Raw genomic sequence first — 19,476 nt, 5'->3', positions numbered from 1 at the left:
GAACTGAATGTGTTCACTCCAGAGTCAGAAATAGTCACTGCAATCAATATTGCCTTGCCATACCCAACCAATAATGATAATGAGCCACCATGCCCGAGGACCCCATGCCGGTAGCCCTGCAGAGCTCAGCTCCTTCAGTTGGGAGCAGTCAGCAGTGTTTTGCTCATGCTGCACCAGAGGGAGCCAAGCCATCACTGTGACACCCGCACACCAGGCAGCATTGCTGCCATGGGTCCCTCCAGGGGCCCCCAAATTACACAGAATCACAGAATTGTCAAGGTTGGAAAAGACCTAGAAGATCATCCAGTCCAACCATCATCAATACTTCCCAGCTAAATCATATCACTCAACACATCATCCAAATGTTTCTTGAATACTCCCATGGTCAGTGACTCCACCACCTCCCTGGGCAGTGCATTACAGTGCCTCACCACCCTTTCCAAGAAGTAATATTTCCTAATGTCCAGCCTGAATCTGCCTTAGTGCAGCTTGAAACCATTCCCTCTAGTTCTATCACTGTCTACACGAGAGAAGAGGCCGATCCCAGCTCACTACAACCTCCCTTCAGGAAGTTATAGAGAGCAATAAAGTCTCCCCTGAGCCTCCTCTTCTCCAGGCTGAACAATCCCAGCTCCCTCAGCCGCTCCTCATAAGGCCTGTGCTCCAGACCTCTCACCAGCTTTGTAGCCCTCCTCTGAACGCGTTCCAGGGCCTCAATGTCTTCCTTGCAGTGAGGGGCCCAAAACTGAACACAGTACTCGAGGTGCGGCCGCACCAATGCTGAATCCCTGTTCCTGCTAGTAACACTGTTTTTGATGCAAGCCAGGATGCCGTTGGCCTTCTTGGCCACCCGGGCACACTGTTGGCTCACGTTCAGCCGAGCATCAATCAGTACCCCCAGGTCCGTTTCCTCAACACAGTCCTCCAGCCATTCTGCCCCAAGCCTATAGTGCTGCCTGGGGTTGTTGTGGCCAAAGTGCAGGACCCGGCATTTGGTCTTGTTGAACCTCATCCCATTGGCTTCAGCCCAGCTCTCCAGCCTGTCCAGATCCCTCTGCAGGGCCTTGCTACCCCCAGGCAGATCGACACTCCTCACCAATTTGGTGCCATCTGTGAACTTACTGAGGGTGCATTCAATGCCCTCATCCAGGTCATCAATAAAGATACTGAGGAGGACAGGCCCCAGCACCGACCCCTGGGGAACACCACTTGTGACTTGTCTCCAACTGGATTTAACTCCATTCATCACCACTCTCTGAGCCCGACCCTCCAGCCAGCTCCTTACCCAGCTGAGAGCATACCCATCCAAGCCATGGGCTGCCAGCTTCTGCAGGAGAATAGCATGGGCGACAGTGTCGAAGGCTTTGCTGAAGTCTAAGTAGACCACATCAACAGCCTTTCCTTCATCCATCAGGTCACAGGATCATAGAAGGAGATCAGGTTGGTCAAGCAGGACCTGCCCTTCACGAACCCATGCTGGCTAGGTCTGATCTCCTGGTCATCCCACACCTGCTGCGTCATCTCCCTCAAGACAATCCGTTCCATTAACTTCCCTGGCACCGAGGTCAGGCTAACAGGCCTGTAGTTCCCCAGATCCTCCTTACAACCTTTCTTGTAAATGGGAGTCATGCTGGCAAGCCTCCAGTCTTCTGGGACCTCACCTGTTAACAAGGAGCGCTGAAAGGTGATGGAAAGCGGCTCAGTGATCACCTCTGCCAGTTCCCTCAGCACTCTCGGGTGAATCTCATCCGGACCCATGGACTTGTGGCAGTCCAGTTGGAGTAGTAATTCCCTGACCGCTTCTTCCAGAATCACAGGGGGTTCAGTCTGCTCCCCAGCCAAGACTACCAAGTCAGAGTGTGGGGAGCCCTGGGAATAACCGAGATGACTTTTAAAGACAGATGTAAAGAAGGCATTCAGAACTTCTGCCTTTTCCTTATCGTCTGTGATCACATTCCCAGCCTCGTCCAGCAAAGAGTGAATATTCTCCTTTGTCCTCCTCTTACTGTTAATGTATTTGTAAAAGAGTTTCTTGTTTGTTTTTACCTCAGCAGCCAGCTTAGATTCAAGCTGGGCTTTTGCCTCTCTGATTTTCCCTCTACGCATCCTAACAACCTCTTTGTAGTCGTTCCGAGTTGCTCTTCCCTCCTTCCACAGGCAGTAGATTCTCTTTATTTCCCCGCAACCTTAAGAACAGCTCCCAGTTCATCCATGTCCGTCTTCTTCCCCACCAGCTCATTTTGCGGCTCAGGGGGACCACCCACTCCTGTGCCTTTAAGATTTCCTTCTCTAAGAGCGACCAGCCATTTTGGACCCCTTTGTTCGCTAAGACTGAACGCCAAGGGACTGCCCCTACTAGTCTTCTGAACAAATCAAAGTCTGCTCTCTGAAAGTCTAAGGTAGCAGTTTTGCTATTCTCCCTCCAGGCTCCACCATGAATCGAGAACTCTACCATTTCATGGTCACTCTGTCCAAGACGGCCCCCAACCTCCACATCTCCCAGCAGACCTTCCCTGTTTGTGAACAGCAGGTCTAGTGGGGCGGCTCCTCTTGTGGGCTCTCTCACAAGCTGCTTTAGGAAGTTATCCTTCATGCATTCCAGGAACCTCCTAGATTGCTTCTTCTCTACCGTGCTGTACTCCCAGCATATTTCAGGGAAGTTAAAGTCACCCATGAGGACAAGGGCTGGTGATCATGCAGCTCCTGCCAGCTGCTTATAGAACAGCTCATCTGCCTCTTCATCCTGGTTTGGCAGTCTATAACAGACGCTCACCAGGATATCTGCCTTGTCAGCCCTTCCTCTGATCTTTACCCATAGGGATTCAACCACATCATCCCCAGTTGCAAGCTCTGCAGCATGAAAGCATTCCCTGACATAGAGAGCCACACCGCCACCTCTCCTTCCACTCCTATCCTTCCTGAAGAGTTTGTAGGCATCCATTGCAGCACTTCAGTCATGGGAGCAATCCCACCACGTTTCCGTTATGGCAACTAGGTCATAGTTTACCTGCCTCACAGTGGCTTCCAATTCTTCTTGTTTGTTGCTGCGTGCATTGGTATAGGCACACCTCAGCCAGGCCCCTCGCCTCGCTCCTAATCTCAATACCACTTCCTCAGGCTTATCCCTAGAAGACCTGGCTTTACCTCCTTCCCCTTTCATAGTCATCCTCCTCCATCACGAAGGCACAAGACCATGGGTTCTTACAAGCACGTCCCTCTTCCTGCAAGCACTGGGCACCGACTTTGTGTTAGCGACCCCAGTTACACACCCATCCCCCTTCATGCCTAATTTAAAGATCTCTGAATGAATCTGGGGGCTTTAAATTACTGCTACCACAGAAATGTCTGGTGAGAAAGGCAGCATGTCCTGCCCCAGGTACAGGGATGGTGCTTCACGTGGTCCTCTATTGCTCTTGAAGAAGGCTTGGTGGCACCTGGGGATGTCAAGGCTGGGACACACTGTGGGCTTGTTCTGCACATAACCATCACTGCACAGCCTGGGATGGGAATGTGACAGAGCATCCAATGGGCACTTGGCAGCACAGTGCTGTGTGTTGCTATTTAGGTGCAGTGCCTACTGCCATTTCTTCTCCATGTGTTCTTTTCTTCTGTTGGCTCCTGAGTCTCTCATGTACCCCTGAAATTAAAGCAGGCATATGACAGATAAGGGTTAAAGCTGGACTTTCATAAGCACAGAAACACAATACAAGTCATTGACCTAGATGTGAAAAATTTATATGGCGTGACAATAATTTAGGGCAGGCTGGAAGCACTCAGTTTCCACAGATGAGTCAGTCTACGATTGGCTCTGTTTGCTTTCTTCGTGCATACATGAGATAGCTTGATAAGAAGTTAATCATAAAAGCTGATGAGTTGTGGGTTTAGGATCCTGTATGCTGTGTCCTGAGTGCATCTCAGTGGTTGTACTGCTCTGTCATCCTCCCTCTGCATGACCATTGTTGGACTGAAAACGCAGACATCAGTGGTGTGAGCTATGTCAACAGCTTAACACATCATTCTGTGGTATTCCTGCACACCAGACAGGAAGTAAAGAACAGCGTCCAGCGGTGGGGGAGCTAATTAATGTAATAACTGGAAGTAGAATAGGGCAAGGAATCTACAGCCGTTTGTTGCTCACTAGCAGAAGATACTGTGAAATCCCCAGCAACTACAGCTAGTTAACTTTCATTAGAAAGGCAGCGATGCACTTGCTATAGCATCTTTCACCTTTGTGTTCATTTGTTAAAGCCGTCTATCACATCATCACCCTCCCCAAGGTTCTAAATTTCAACAACATTTTGAGGACCAGAGCAATGCAGGAGTGAACTCCTTCAGCTTTGTGTTATCAAGATAGCTTCTAAGCAGTTCAGAGATCACATTGCATGTAGGATCTCTCTGTTAAAGATTAAACATCTCCTTTGGGCACTCTTCTTGGAGGCCTTCACCCCTCAGAACAAGCCAGACAGGTTCACAAGGAGCTATCTGCTTGCTCTCCAAATAGCTGTGCAGAGGCTGATGATGGAGCACCAGACCTCAGCCTGCTTCCCCTCCCTATAAAGTCAGGAAGGAGGAAGTGGTCAGTTTTGACACAGACTATCAGTAGCAGCACAGGACTGGCCTCGAGCAGCACATTATCACTGCTCACCATGCAAGCTGGACTGAGAGAGCAGGAAATCTATATAAAATCCTGTTTCCTCCAAGATGGAGAAGGAAGAGCCAAGTGGGCAGTGCTAGCAGTTAATTACACCTAGTTTTCTCTGCTGTCCCATCTGGTCAAGAACAGGCTTCACTTACACTACAGAGAATGAAGTCAATAAGGGATAGTGACCAAAATTGCCCGAGGTCTGTCTACTCTCCAACCTCAATGTAACAAATTGCATGTACCCTTGCATGTTATTCTCTTACAGGCTGTCACAGGCTGTGGGGCTTTTTTGAGCTGCCTCTTCCAATTACAGAGGTAGTGTTCTCAACACAAGGGAAAAACAAATGATTCTTTGGCAGGTGTAATTACCCAGAAAGACTGTAGGGATGGTGGCTGTGGTTATTCCTGCTATATGTGAAAAGGGAGAACGTCCCAGCTTTGACAAGTAGGACTGATCTCTCCTGCTCTCCCATTCTATTGTGTGTCCCGGTGTGGTAGGCTTTCAGCATAAAGACAGTATCTAGGCCTTGCCACAGGTTCTGGATGGCTCTTATGTTTCTCAGGCATGAAGCACACCCTCGTGCTTTCCACTATACACATAGCAAACTTGGGACTGCTGTGATGTATCGCAGTTACGGCATATGTGGAAAAGGTATGCACAGCCAGAGGGCCCACCTGGTGCTCCCCAAGAGCACCAGCACATTACAAGTGCTTCCAGCCACCCTGGAAGGTGTCAGAGCTTCTGCTGTCCCCTACAGCATGACACACACCAGTAATGCTCCAGCCAGACAGAAGCACGCCTAGAAATCCCTTGCTCCACTGCACAGAGGTCAAGGCTGACACACATGCAAACTGAGAAAGTCCTCAAAATGTCTGGCTGCACTCCTAGGGCATGCCTGGAAAAGCCCCATAGCATAGAGACCCTGTGGAGTTCACCTGCTTCTGCTCTGTAGAGGAGGCTGTTCTGCAGCCCTCATTCTGCCTTATCTCACTTTCTGACTGACTTCAGAAGCAGTTTCTCCTCAGATAAACAGAAGGAGGGTGGTACTATTTTATCATTCAACAAGAGGACCATGGCACCTTCTCTGTACTGGCAGAAAGGCAGCTGGAAAAGGCCACAGAGTACAGGAATAGAAGTAGGTAGCATCCAAGCTCTCTGACACATTGGTTTTGCTCTGGAGAGCAACAAGCAAGCACCAAGGGAGATTTTAACTTTGGAGTAATGATGTAATGGGATGATAATAGCAGGATGGCAAAGCCTTTGTTTACAGCAAATGAGAATGAGCCCATATGCAGCAGCTTAACTTTGGAAGGGCTCAGGTAGGCAGGAATCTTCAGCAAGAGAAGCCCTCATTCATTTCCACTGCCAACCATTAAATGAGGTCTTTCATCACTCAGGCACATTTGCATGCATCTGAGCTCCCCTGGGTTGACCCTGCATTCCCACCAGGTGCTCCATCACTGTTTCAGGTCATAACTTAGCATTTTCACTTCAGGAATGCTGTTCTCTGTAGAAGCCTTTTGCATCTGGGAATTGCAGCAACTGCAACTTGGTGAACTGAGGGGTGCAGAGCTGGGAGGGTTTCTAGCCTGCTAAACCTAAAGAATCACAGAATCACAGAATTACCCGGGTTGGAAGGGACCTCAAGGATCATGTAGTTCCAACCCCCCTGCCTAGCAGGGCCAGAAGGGATAGAAGTCTCCTTCCTCTCTGAATCCAGCACAGCTGTTTATACAGCTGCCCTTTAAGCTATGCTCAAGGGCCCCCAGACTGCAGACCAGTTCCCCCTCTGGTCTTATGTCTGTTACTCACATACATCTCTCACTTGAAGATCACCACAAGGACAATCCCTGTTCATTACTTGTCATCCTCAGGACTTCATGACATTGCTGAACACCCTAGAAATAAAGGAGAACGAAGAGGCAAGGGTTTTTCCTTAAATACATGTCTTCAGTCCTGTTTGTATCTGGTGTGATACTGTAAGTACCAAAGGTCAAGGTAACATTTCCCAGATCCTTACAACAGAACAGGCATTGATCAACTGTTGAGCCCCAAACAGTGACCTCAGATATGCCTTCCCCTTATTTTGGTTCAGCCATCTACGGGGCCAGCAGAAAGTAGGAGCTGTGCTGGTGCAGATGGAGGTCTTCAAGCACTCTCCTTTCAGAGCTGCAGAGAAGAAATATCCCAAAGAAAGATCAAAGGCAGTGCTATTCTTCCCCCATAGATTTTACTTATTTACCAACAGCTTGTTGCCCTTACTTGGACTGTCCCCCTAGAATTAGTTAAGCAGCATCCTTAACCAGCAGGGAACAGTCATATTCACACCTGGTTTATCCTTTTCAAACACAAAAGCTAAGCAGTAACAGAGAAGAGGCTTTTCAAAGCAAACCCTTTACCTGATTCTCATCACACTGCATGCAGAGAGATGGCTTTCTTCTGTGCATGAGCTAAAATCAGAGCCATTTCTCCCCCGTCAATTCACAGCACAGCAAAACAAAGAACTTCTGCCATGACCATAAAGCATTCAACTCCAGGAGTCTCATTTCCAGAGACAGATAAACAAAAAGCTACAAGACGGGGAAAATGGGTAATGACAGAGAATTCAAAGAGGTAGATCTGTCACATTAGCAGTGAGCCCAATGAGGGTTCATTGAAGCAGAGGGTAATGACAGCAGCCTGCTACAGCGTGGAGAGGACTGATGGTGAAAACGGAGCAAAAGAAATAAGGGAGGATGGTGTCTGAAGGGCTGCAAAGCCACAATCCTTACAGAGTATCAGGGACTCTGCTGCCACTGTTGTCCAGCTAATTCAGGTCATGAAGGGGCACATTCTGCACCCTGAGGCGTTTATTATGGAAGTGAAGTTGTAGGCAGATAAGGCAAAGGCCTCCTTCACTGATTCCTTTGGCAGCGTCAAACTGATGGGTACTGGAAGCCACCCGAGGGTGAAGTCAGGGTTCAAGTTTTCCCATCCTTTACCTTGGAGGGCGCCTGTGCTGGCCTGGGGAAACAGGGCTGTGTGCCCTTATCAGCCTTCTGCTGGCTTTCCTGCCCTAGCAACGTTAGAGAGAGAGAAAACACAGCCAACAGACCGTGGGGCCAAGCAGATGGTTTATTCCTTCTGGATTCCTTGCAGGACTTTGTGTTGGCTCCCAGTCCTGAGGAAACTCTTCCAGCCCAGCAGATCACACAAGGCTGGAAATTCCAGCTGCAAACTCAGATTGCAGCACTTCCCATTCTAAATGCTGTTACAGAACTGCCATCACCACACAGCAGCCCCTCCTGCCAGCCTGACCCCTTTGCACCCTTCAGCTAATTACAGCACTTCCCCATCTCCTGCAGGACATAGATAGAGCTCAGCATCCCATTGCCCCTCCAGCGCTTCCCTGCTGGGCCTACAGAGAGAATGCAAGCAACAAGAGGAGAGGGCTCTGCATATCCCGCCCTTGACCCTGCCTTTTCCCAGGCAGAAATTCAAACAGGACCTCTCTAGGAGGGGATCAGGACATCTCCCCAGGGCGCTCCTAGCTATTGTGGCTCCTCTCCTCCACCCCAGGCAACGTGTGTTTGCAGTTACCAAATGCAAATCACATTTCCCACCCTCCTGGCAGAATCTCTCCCTTCACAGTATCCTTCCCCTCTTTTCTTCTCCCCAGCTCGTTTTGCAATGCTCTGAGGAGTTCACAACCCCTCCCAGTTCCACCTCCCTGTGATCTTGCAATGTGTGGGGATAGCAATGAGGAAGGTATTTAAGCAATTCTCCTAATTAAGTACCTGCATCACCTCTGTACTCAGCCCGGCCCTGGGCATGGGGTTGGGTTGCAGCTGAAGCCTCCCTTTCTGAGGAATGCTGGTGACTAACTCCTAATTGCATTTTAAAAGACAGACTGGAGATAGCTCCTTGGCCCTCACAGCTATGACGGAAGCCTGCCAGCTGTGGCCTTCCTGTAGCTCTGGGAAGGCTGTATGTCAGTAGCCAGACGGAGTCAATGCTGCATTAACAACTGATAATGATGGTTAACTCACTTGGTTAGCTATGTGAGCATATGCCTCACCCCCTGAGGATTTGAGCTTCCAACTCCCAGCCTTGTTTCAAGCCACCTTGGACTCTCATCAGCCCTTACTCATTGTTAATAGAGAAACCTGGAGCACATTAAATGGATGGGATGGTTTACAACAAAAGCTTATGAATTGATTCTGTGACCCAGCTGAGGCTGTTAAAAATGAATGAATATGGAAATGAGTAATCTTACAGCTGGACTCAGGACTGAGCACAGCCAGCTCTATTCAATGCAAACCACAAATTACACAAGGCGCACGCAAGGCTGCCAGAGCCTCCAGGTTGTGGTGGGAGCTGCAGGAAGCTGCCCTGGGGTCTCAGGCATATCTACCTGTGCTCCTTGTGCTGTGGGTTCTCAGCACACACACTTTTAAGTTCATCCCTTCCCTATAAAAGCTGCACGAACTGGAATCTCGTCCTATGAAAGCGCTTCTTCAGCTCTCCTGCTAGAAGCTGTCATGGCAACGGAAGGAAGAAAAAGGCAAATCAGGACCCCATCCATGATGCACACTGCATCCCAACCCACATACATGAGGATCAGAAAATGTGCCCCAGCTACCTCTGTTTCCAGCTACCAGAACCTTATGTGTTGTGCTTCACCCTCTGCTTCCAGCCTTGTTCTCTCTGGGGCCAACTGAATGCCAAGGGGATGGTGGGAGGAGGTGACATGTAGGTCTGTCACGAAGGCATGGTATGGTACATTTATGTAAGCAACACACACCAGAATCTTACTTACACTGAGTCTAAAGAGTTAAGCTTATTTCCTCAGGACCCTGAAGTCCTGTCCTCTCTCCAGGCCACTGCCAACACACCTGGGGTCAGGAAGTAGAAAGAGCAGCTGAAGTGTCAGTGATCTGAAAGCAAGGGCAGGAAGGACACTACATATTGAATGGGCTTCCACTTCCAAGGTGAATGCAGGGGGCAGAGCTTTAGTGCTGCTGTGGTTGCCCTGTGAGCGTGTGGCTGAGGTGCAGTCCTGCCATTCTGCCCTACTCAGGACTGCTCCTGCCTGCAGACCCGTGTTCTGCCATCAGCCACGGCTCAAGTCTTGTCACTGTGAGACCTGCAGCCATCTTCATGTGGGTCATAGAGGAGAGCAATGAGTTCTGTCTCCTGGAGCCATAACTGACTCTGCCTCTGCTCTTTATTTCAGATGCTGCAAAAAGCACTGGAACAGCGTTTGCCCATGAGGAGGAACATTTAGTGGTGTTGGGTGAACCCACAGCTGAAACCTGGCCCCAGGGAATCTGCCAGGACCCCCTCACCCTCAGCAGCTTTTTTCCCCTGTAGCCTTCCCCCATGGACAACTCTTTACCCATCTTCTCATCCATCACTCCTGGCTTTCACGCCACTGTCAAAAGCCTCCTGCAAAAGGACAATGACAGTGCAGTGTCCCCATTCACCCCTGGAGAACATGGCCGAGTGATAAATGGTTGTCCCCAGCTGGAGACAGAGGGCTAGATGCGGATCAGCTTCAGGAGGGCAGCTCTTTGTCTTGCTCTGGAGAGGCAGGGCAGAGGTTGTCCTCTGGTTTGAGGCTTCCCATCAACACCCAGTTTGAGGTCTTCTGTTGTAGTTCCAGAGTCCAGGCTTGCAGCATAAACCCCTTCAGAGCACTGCTTGCAGATGGTGCACACTGGAGGACAAGTCCTGCTGCCTGCTGTGATACCCTACTCTATTTACAGACATATCTCTCCACCAGCCGCCTGCATCTCTTGCACACCACGTAGCAGCACCAGCGGTACTTGCAGTGACACCTCTCCACCACCTCCTCCATGTAAGCATTGTAGCCACGGCCGCAGCACAGCAGGTTGCAGCCATCGCTGTCCGCAGACGTCTTGTTGCACTGCCTGCCAAGGGGGGATGCACAGGTCAGAGAGAGGCAGTGCCTCCCACCCACAGTGCTGGTGCACACCTAGGTGGCTCTCAGAGCGTATTTGCAGCAGGTCCTTACCTATCCTGTGTGCCCACAGACCCCAGGTGGACATTGGGCATGCAGTAGTCGGGGGAGTTGATCAGGTAAACCAGGTCTGTCTCTCTCACCACCCTGATGCCCGTTTCTGTGGGCTTCAGCTGCTTCCTGTGCCCCACAAGGCGGTGGCTCACTCTGATGGCAGCCAGGTACTTGGATTTGAGCTCGGAGGCAATTTTACCCAGACTCAGCAGTGCCTTCCAACAGGTCTTCACTGAACAGGAGCCTGAAACACCGTGACATTTGCAGTTGGTGTGCAGGGAATTGCTCAGCACCTGCAGAGGGTGGAAATAAGACTTTAGTGGCTGCTCCTGGTTCCCACTCTGCTTAGCAAGAACATCAGTGGTCAGTTTCAAGGGATGGTGTAGCTTGTAGCGGGATGGCAGCTTGCCCAGCTCTCATAAAGGCTCAGGAAGACTGTGTCCTCCTCTGGAGCCTACCTCCTTACTCCAGGCACCTCTACACCCTGCATCACAGAATCAATGAATCACTGAGGTTGGAAAGGCCCTCTGAACACCCCCATGCCCATCACCTCATCCCTCAGTGATGCATCCCCATGGTTCTGGGACACCTCTGGGGATGGTGACCCCACTGCTCCCTGTGCAGCTGTGCTGAGCATCACTGCTCTTTCCAAGAAGAAAATTTCCCTAATATCCAACCTCATCGTGCCATGGGCCATACCCACCTGCCTGCCTGCCATGTTGTTGTGCTGATTCATGGCCCTGAGAGCCCGCAGTCCCAGCTTGCTGGATTTTAGGGGGTTGTCAGTAAAAGCAGCACCAAGCTGGAGGCCATAGTGCAGGTTGTCCCCGCAGCCACCCCATCTGAAGTCTGGCCCGAGGACCTCAGAGGGGACAGAGCCACAGGAGCAGAGTGGCAGTAACCCTGAGGCACAGGCTTGGGCAATGGAGTGTGCAATGGTGACGGCAGAGAGTGCGTGGACAAAGGCAGATTCCCTGGTCCCTGGAAAGAAAGGGGGAGATGTCTCATCTCCTGTAGATGGAAAGGCACAGGATTAACATCAGCAAGTTGTCTCTTCTTTACCTTTCAGCAAGTCAGGACCAAAGCTGGGGGCACGCTGGATGGACGAGCAGTTCCACCTCATGCCTGCAAAGGTCTTCTGGCAGATGCTCTTGGTCTCGCTGGCAGCCTGAACGATGCTGTGCATGACCTCCAGGTTCCTGCGGCACATCTGGACCTGGTCAGGCACAAGCCCGGCCAGCAGCCGGCAGTGGTGGCTTCTGTCCCAGGCCACTCTGCTGCCGTTCTCTGCCAATGCTCTGTTGAGAGAGGTTGGGTTATGAGGAGACCATGGGCACAGGGACGGGGATGAGCAGATGGGGGTGATGGGCACTGGGATGGGAATGAAAGGTTGGGGTCTGCAGGCATCAGGATGGGGACCCAGGGAATGGGAGACAGGGGCAGACCCTGGGGGACCTGCTGCTGGGGACACCCAAGGGATCCTCCTCCTATCCCCCAGCTGCTCTCCACTACTCACAGCCATTGGATGGCCGTGGTGAGCCCCAGCTGGCAGAGCAGCATGGCAGCAGTGGGCACAGCAAGGTGGCCCATGGCTGGGGATGGGACAGGGAGCGGGGCTGTGAGCTGGGCCTCTGCTCCCTTTATACCCTCTGGCCTCCGTCCTGCCCACTGGGGAGGAGAACAAAGGCAGTTTTGGTGCCATTCACAGCTCACAGCTGTTGGGGGAGGATGGAGTGGCCACCCCCACTGCCTGGCTTTGGTCTCCAGCCTGGGTGCTCCTGGAGTGGGGTCTCACTGGTCAGGCACTCCACTACTGCTGTAGTTATCCCTGAAACAGCTGCTCCTTAGGGAGCACAGAGCAGCTTGGTGCAAGAGTATATCACCTTCAGCCTCTCAAGGAGAGCCATTTGTTTGCAAAGCAAACACTCACTCCTTTTCTCAGTGGAACAAACTTGTCCCCCATAGGCAGGAGATGCAGGTTAGTGGGAATCAGACAGCGATGACATTAGCAAGGGACAGAAGGGATGGCAAGGAGTGATAATGAATTTTGGATTATTTTTTTTTTTCTTTATTTTTTGTTTTGCTTGCTGACAGCTCCTCCTAAACAGGACACAGCCAGCTTCCCAACCAGCCGGGCCCTGGAAACCTTCCAGCCTGGTGCTGTAGGCTGCTGGGTCTGCCTTACAGCAGGCAGAGGGGATGCGCTGCAGGGCAGCAGCTGGGCTCATGTCTGGGACTTCTTTGGAATTGTTCTTTCTCCCTTGTTGTGCCACTTCCCTTCTAGCAGGAGGTGCTTTCCCTTTGCTAGATGCCGCTGCTGTCTGGTGAGCACCCCCTGACCTCCCACTGACTCGCTGTCATGTGAACCAGAGCTGGGTTGCACAGTGTGAATGGCTGACGTCCCCAGAGTGCTCTATTGGGATGGAAAGGCTGTGTTGTGTCCTGCTAGGAAAAGGCCGAGATCACTCCCAAATCCTGAGCTAAGTACAAAGGGCTGAACAAAAAGAGTAAAAGAGAAAGGCACAGAGACACTGCCCAGCACAGCCTCCATGTCAGAGCAGGGAAGCACTGCAGGGCCAGGGGCATTTCCTCAGTGGCAATCTGTGAATCCCACCCACCTCTGCCACAGTCCCCCTGTAGCCCCTGGTGTGATGGGGTTGCCATATAGACAGCACTGCACATGAGGGTCTCTGGAAGTCCCTGATATTTTTTGTCTTCCCACCTCCACACCACAGCTTTTGCAGATCCTTCTCTTACCTTGGCTGGAACCAGATGCAGTGTCCACACTTCTCCCTCCCGTGAACCCAAATGGGCCTTTCACTCCAACCCCAAATATTCTGGTGTCGTGGTCTTTTTCTCCCCATAAAATCCCCTTTTTTCAACCTTAAGGGATGGAGAATTGCCTTGTGCCTGGAGGGGGACATCGGGGGGAAATCTGAGCAGCTTCTGGAGGAATAAGGAGTTTTCTGAGGAGGAAAAGCAGCTTTTTGTCAGCACTGGGAGGTGCTCGGGTGCTTTCTGTGCACCACGTGCTCAACCTGCAGCATCGCACCAAGCATATGGGGCAGCAATCACCCAGAAAGGCCATCAGGTGCCCCTCACAAACACCTGTCAGCACAGCTGGTGCCGCGATGGGATTTGGGCAGTTGGGGCGGGATGGGGGCAAAGGGTGATCCCAATGGGGGGCTCAGTGCCAGCCCCAGCCAGAGGGAGCACATTGCCACCTTCCGGCCAATGGCTTTGCTGTCTGGGCCACCCCTTCCCCTCGGGGTCTCTGCCTTCTCCCTTCTTTGGGGCCAGCAGGTCCCACCCTCAGCACTGTGCTTTGTGCCCCCATTGGCTGTGTCGCTGCCAGGAAAACTCCTCGGGGTGAGGATGGTGTCATGGTCTGGGATCTGGAGGGGTGACAGGTGGCAGTGGGACGACATCAGTTGGGACCATGAGCACCCATGTCTGACATCATCCTCCTCCCTCCCACTCGCTGCTTCCTACCAGGTGATTTCTACCAACCTCTCTTCACAGAAGTTTTGCAATGACTGAGTAGTAGGAAAGAAAGGATTCCTTTTAAAGCCAAAGCCACCCTTCATTTGATGTCACTTCCTCTTTCTAACCTCATCCATGAAGTGAGCACAGGGCAAGTGCTAAAAATGCCTCTTCCACTTCCATGTGGGGCTGCCTGGAGGCAGGAGGAGGTGAGGAAGGGGATTCCCAGCTTGGGAGAGGCGTCACCTGCTCTGCCTGGGAGACAGTGCAGTGATGCAGAGCCGGGGACAGGTATGGTGTGAGAGCAGAGGGAGGACCACCTGTGAAGTGTGGCCTCCTCTCCAGCCCCCATGGCCACCTCTGTCATGTCTTGAGGTGTGGGTAGTACCAGAGGTGCCCCAGTGGTGGTGGTGACAAACCACCTCCTTCCTCTTTCCGAGGTGTCGGTGACCTCAGCACAGGACAGATGCTCACATGGCTGTGGGAGGCAGTGACCTTCTGAGGTGCCCATCAGCTGAGCTGTGGGAACACTGACACACAGTGATGGTCTGTCCTCTCTTCCCGTGGCACTCACTGGGCCAGTGGCACCTTACAGCTGGGGACAGAGACCACTGGCATGCAGCTGCCGTGGGTGTGAGCTCAAAGGGAACAGAGCATGTGGGGACATTGCCATGGGGTGACTGACAGAAGTGTCCCAGCACAGACCGGGCTCTGCTGCACACCCTGTCCCCAGGGCACCAGGACAGAAGGCAGTGGGATGGGGGCACCCAGCTGCAGAACAGCTGTCTGCATCCGCATGGCTGCCCCTGAGAACAAGGCGGGGGATGCCTGGGCACTGCCCTCCCTCTGTGCTCACTGCCAGCTGCTCTGTGGCTGCAGGAGGGCGGTGCAGGTCCCTGTCTGGCCAGAGCCCCAGCAAGGACGAAAAGAGTGTCATGCATGACACGCTTGACCTCACCAACGAGGCAGGAGTGGCTGTCAGGGGTGGCACTGAGTCACGCAGCCGAGGCAGTGGTACAAAGTGATAATGGGAAGCAGAGGTGGCACCATCCTGTGGGAGGGAGGGCACCGGGCAGAGGTCCTGGAGGACATGCAGATGGGGATGGGATGGGGAAGAGGCAGTGCCAGCAGCCCTGGTCCCATGCTGAAGCCACAGTGCAAACACACAGCTGCTGGAAACAGAAATCCCACCTGCCTGCAGTACAGGGGTGATGGCTTGAAGATCATCACCAGCAAAAACTCAAAAGGACAGACAGCTCCAGCAGCAGCTCTGCTATCATGGCTATGCATGGCTGTGTGTCTTGGGTGCAACACAGAGTGTGAGCATAGCAGCCCCAAGTGTGTGCTGTCCTACAGCAGAGCTGGGGGACGTGTGGGCTGAGCTGTGCCCATCAGGGGGGCAGCACGAGGGGGGCTCTGCCCACTGCATCCCACAGCTCCCAGCCAGGATCCTGATCCCATGGAGAAAAGGGGATAAAGCTCAGCTGTGCCTCAACTCGAGTTAGTTGCAGGCAAGGTGATTTCCACACGAGTTCGCAGAGCAGCTAGTTGGGAACTTCTGATAAAATCTGTTTTACTTTGAAAACAGAGTGATTCAGTGACGTGTGAAAGGTTTCCACTGGAAGGAATCAGTTTTGCTGGATTTCTCAGCTGATTCTCTAGAAAATCCATAAAGGTTGGGGTCTGTCAGCCACAGCGCTCCTCCCAGACCAGGGGTTGCACTGTCTCACAGCTGGGCACAGATCACTGCACTTTGACACAGTCATTTCAGTTGTTCAGCACCAACGTCCTTCAGATCTCTCAGCCTCATTTTCAACTCAGAGAAAGCTCCTAACACCAAAACCACGGGGCTCTCCTGGGAGCAACCCATGGGACACAGCCCAGAGCGCTGCCTTTTGGATCAGGCACAGATGCAGAGGACTGTTTCCCTGGATTGATTTCCACACCTCAGCCCCTCTTTGCCTTTCCGTGGTGGCTCTCCTTGATTTCTCAGCCCCATGGCAAAGCCAGCACTCATCTGCTGCCCTGTTCATCCCTTGCTGACCCTATGGGTGCCAGCTGAGAGCCAGGCTGTTGAACTCACGGTGGTGGCACCACGCTCTCGGCTGCAGGGACAATCCCCTTCCTATGAGCAGAGGGCAGAACCTCTCCTGACACTACTTGTGGCCCTGTGGATGTGGCACCTTCCTCCCTGCAAAGAATGGGCTGCAGGGACCCAGCTCTGCCTGGTGCCTGCCCAGCACTGGGTGTGTGCGATCACATCTGCAGAACACACAGCATATTGGCAGAGGTGCCTCCCTATCATACTAATGAGGTGCCCCCCCATCATACTACTAGTATTATTGACAACACAGATGTTCTCTTGGCTATACTTTAGTGTCACTGTGCGCTGGCCCCCCCTCAGCCTCTCTCTCTGTTTGGGGCTGGGGGTGCAGGACGCCCACCCTGTTGCCCCGCAGCCAGCACAACCCGCAGCCCGCACACAGCAGGACACCTAGCAAGGCTGCCAGCACCAGCACCAATTTGCCATCCCAGGGCTGCGGGCATGGCCACGGCGGGCGGCTGCTGAGTGGTGCTGTCCTGTTTGTGATGCTGTGGTGGATGCAGCATGCGCGGTGCAAGTCAGGCAGTTGCACACCAGCTGCCTGCAGCTCATCCAGCCAGCCCAGCTCGCAGCAGTGGAAGGGGTTCCCTGCTAGGCACAGTGCCTGCAGGCTGCGGGTCCACCTCATCAGTGCCTGCTTAGGCAGCGCTGGCAGCTTGTTGCCACTGACATCCAGGGTTTGCAGCGGGGAGCAGAACAAACCCATGGGCAGAAGGCTTAGATTGTTGTCTGAGAGGTCCAACACCCTGAGCTCATCCAGGCAGGGGATCTCAGCCCTGCTGTTGTCCATGTGGTTCCCCTGCAGCCAGAGCTGTTGCAGGGAGTGCTCCAGACCCTCCAGCACCGCCCACGGTACAGCCAGGCCCCGGTTCTCAGACAGGTCCAAGGAGAGCAGTGGGGTCTGGCTGAAGGTGCGGGGCAGCAGCTGGGTGAGGCTGTTCCTGCGAAGGCTGAGGTGCTGCAGGTGGGGGATGCTGTGGAAGGCAGTGCAGGGTTCTGCCCCTGGAGAGTCCCCTCCTGAAGTGCTGCCCATGTCACTCCCGCAGGGTTGAAGGCTGTTGGAGCCCAGGTCAATGGCTTCCAGTTGGGGCAGGACATCAAAGAACCAATGGGGCAGAGCACGGATGGCATTGCCATGGAGATCCATGGAATGCACAGAGAGCGCTGTGTCCTCCTGCCACACAGCTGTGCCATTCCTGTCCCCATCCCCGTCCCTAGTCACCAGCTCCATGGTGATATCCTGGAGGCAGTTCATGGCCACACTGAGAGTGAGCAGGGAGTGCATGGCACGGAAGAACAGCAGTGGGAGCAGCTGCAGGCAGTTGTAGCTGAGGTCCAGCTTGGCCAGGCGGGTCAGGCTGGCTGCGGTGCCCAGTGAGGTGTTGAAGCTCGCCATCTCCTCATAGCGCAGCACAAACTGTGCTGGGTGGTGTGAGCTGGGGTCCAGTGAAGTGATAGCATTGTGGGAGAGGTTGAGGTGCACGAGGTGATGTGCAGCTGGGAGCTGTGGGAAGAAGAGCAGCCGGTTGTGGCTCAGGTCAAGCACCTGGAGCAGGTAGGGCCCCTGTCCCTCCTCCCAGCCAAAAATCTCCAGGGCATTGTGGCTCAGGTTTAGCACTTGCAGCTGCCGCAGGCTGAAGCTGGAGAGGCAGTGCAGGGAGTTCAGGGCCAGGCTGAGCACCGCCAGCTCCCGCAGTGCCTCGAACACTCCCTCCTCGATGTCCATGATGTAGTTGTTGCTGAGGTCCAGCTCACTCAGCTGCGGGGAGCCCTGGAAGATGCCTGCTGGCAGCTGGCTCAGCCTGTTCCCGGACAGGTGCAGTGCCCGCAGTGCAGTGAGGCCACTCAGGAAGCCCCCCACCATGTGGTTCTCCAAGCCATTGGCTGATAGGTCCAGCATCTCTGTACCTCGCAGTGCACTGAAAGCCATTGCATTGTCCCGGTAGTTTTGGTGCAGGCGGTTGGAACCCAGCAGCAGTGTGTGCAGCTGGGGCAGCCGGGCCAGCACTGGCCCTGAGATGGCCTCCAGGAGGTTGGAGCACAGGTCCAGGTGCTCGAGCTGCCCCAGTGCAGGCAGGTGGCTCTCTGACAGGTTCTGCAGGAGGTTGTGGGACAGATCGAGGTGCTTCACTCCTTGGGGAAGACTTTCAGGAAAGCTGTGCAGCTCAGCAGCCCTGCAGGACACCTTTGTGAGACTCTACAGAGAAATGGGGAAAGCCATCAGAACCAGACGGCACAGCTCCAGCCAGCAGAGCTGCCCTTTGCCATCTGCTCTGCACCTACAGTGGGAAGGGGCAAAGCCACCCGAAGCTGCTCAGGAGACCAGCAGCTTCTGCACAGGGTGGGCTGTCAGCTGTGAAGGATCTTGCTCTTTGCATCTGTTTTTCTGCATGGTTCAATGTACTGGTTTGGGTGCAGGTCATCACCAGCATTCTTTAGCCTTAAGCCCTGGGGGATAAACTAGGGAGAGGAAGGCAATGTCTGCCTGATGGTGCTCCTGGAGATGTGAGAAGCCCCACATTCTGGCCCTATAGGCTGTTCTTTCATGCAGTGAGTGAAAAGTTAATGGCATCACTAACAGCGCCGCTCTGCAGAGCATCCCTGTCCCATCCTATCCCCTGGAACTGTTCTCACTGGTCTGAAAGGTGCCACTGATGGGCAGCAGCTGGAAAAGGCTATGGGCAAACAGCTTGAAGCCAGGAGAGCAGAGGGGAGCAGGAAGGTGGGGAGACAGGTTTGGGTAGAAGTGGAGGCTGGATGAGGTAAGTGCTGTGGGGGAGAGGCATGTGAGACCTCCCTTTGCTGCAGAGAGGGATGGGTGCTGTGACAGCCTCAGGAAGCAGCAGCCTTACCTGCTGGCATGGTGGAGGCCTGAGCTTTGCCTCCCCACCAGCCTGGGCCCTGAGAATGGCCGGCAGCAGGCAGAGCAGCAGGCATCCTGCCCCAGGGACACTCCGCATGGTGGCACCGCCAGCCCTGCTCGCAGCTCCACTGCTCTGCTCCAGCCCCTGCCCAGAGCCCCATAAATAGGCTGTGGCATGGATGGGGGAAGGAGATAGCGAGAGGGGACGTCAGCAACTGAGGAAGTGGGAAAGGAGTAGTATAGGACCATAGAGGGGAAAAACAATGCACAAAGCCACAAGGAAGGGAAAGAGAAACTACTGGAGTGAGGGGAGGCAGCACTGCACGAGGGCTCAGGTGATCCCCTGAAACCACCATGGAATTGAAGT

General features: G+C 53.3%; 2 protein-coding genes across 3 annotated transcripts; both read right to left on the bottom strand.

The window, feature by feature from the left end:
- Positions 1 to 7,743: 7,743 nt before the first annotated feature.
- On the bottom strand, positions 7,744 to 16,480 carry LOC107312604 (protein Wnt-11b-like). Of its 2 annotated transcripts, none has more exons than XM_085544425.1 (5): positions 13,417 to 16,480; positions 11,722 to 11,957; positions 11,363 to 11,640; positions 10,660 to 10,952; positions 7,744 to 10,555 (listed from the first exon to the last, which is right to left on the bottom strand). In XM_085544425.1, exons 1-5 carry the CDS (start codon positions 13,581 to 13,583, stop codon positions 10,381 to 10,383), a joined length of 1,149 nt encoding a protein of 382 aa, XP_085400551.1. In that variant the 5' UTR covers positions 13,584 to 16,480; the 3' UTR covers positions 7,744 to 10,380. The 2 variants fall into 2 exon arrangements, with proteins under 2 accessions (XP_085400551.1, XP_085400552.1); XM_085544426.1 differs by having other exon boundaries at positions 12,176 to 13,535.
- LOC107312602 (transforming growth factor beta activator LRRC32-like) lies at positions 15,206 to 19,227 on the bottom strand. The gene is made up of 2 exons (XM_015860193.3): positions 19,099 to 19,227; positions 15,206 to 18,443 (listed from the first exon to the last, which is right to left on the bottom strand). The coding sequence occupies exons 1-2, from the start codon at positions 19,204 to 19,206 to the stop codon at positions 16,509 to 16,511; spliced, it is 2,043 nt and encodes a 680-aa protein (XP_015715679.2). The 5' UTR covers positions 19,207 to 19,227; the 3' UTR covers positions 15,206 to 16,508.
- Positions 19,228 to 19,476: the final 249 nt, after the last annotated feature.

This window comes from Coturnix japonica, chromosome 4, assembly GCF_054131305.1.
Source record: "Coturnix japonica strain WE chromosome 4, WE-NBRP24, whole genome shotgun sequence".
Taxonomy (NCBI): Eukaryota; Metazoa; Chordata; class Aves; order Galliformes; family Phasianidae; genus Coturnix; species Coturnix japonica.
This window is presented reverse-complemented; position numbering and strand designations above follow the sequence as displayed.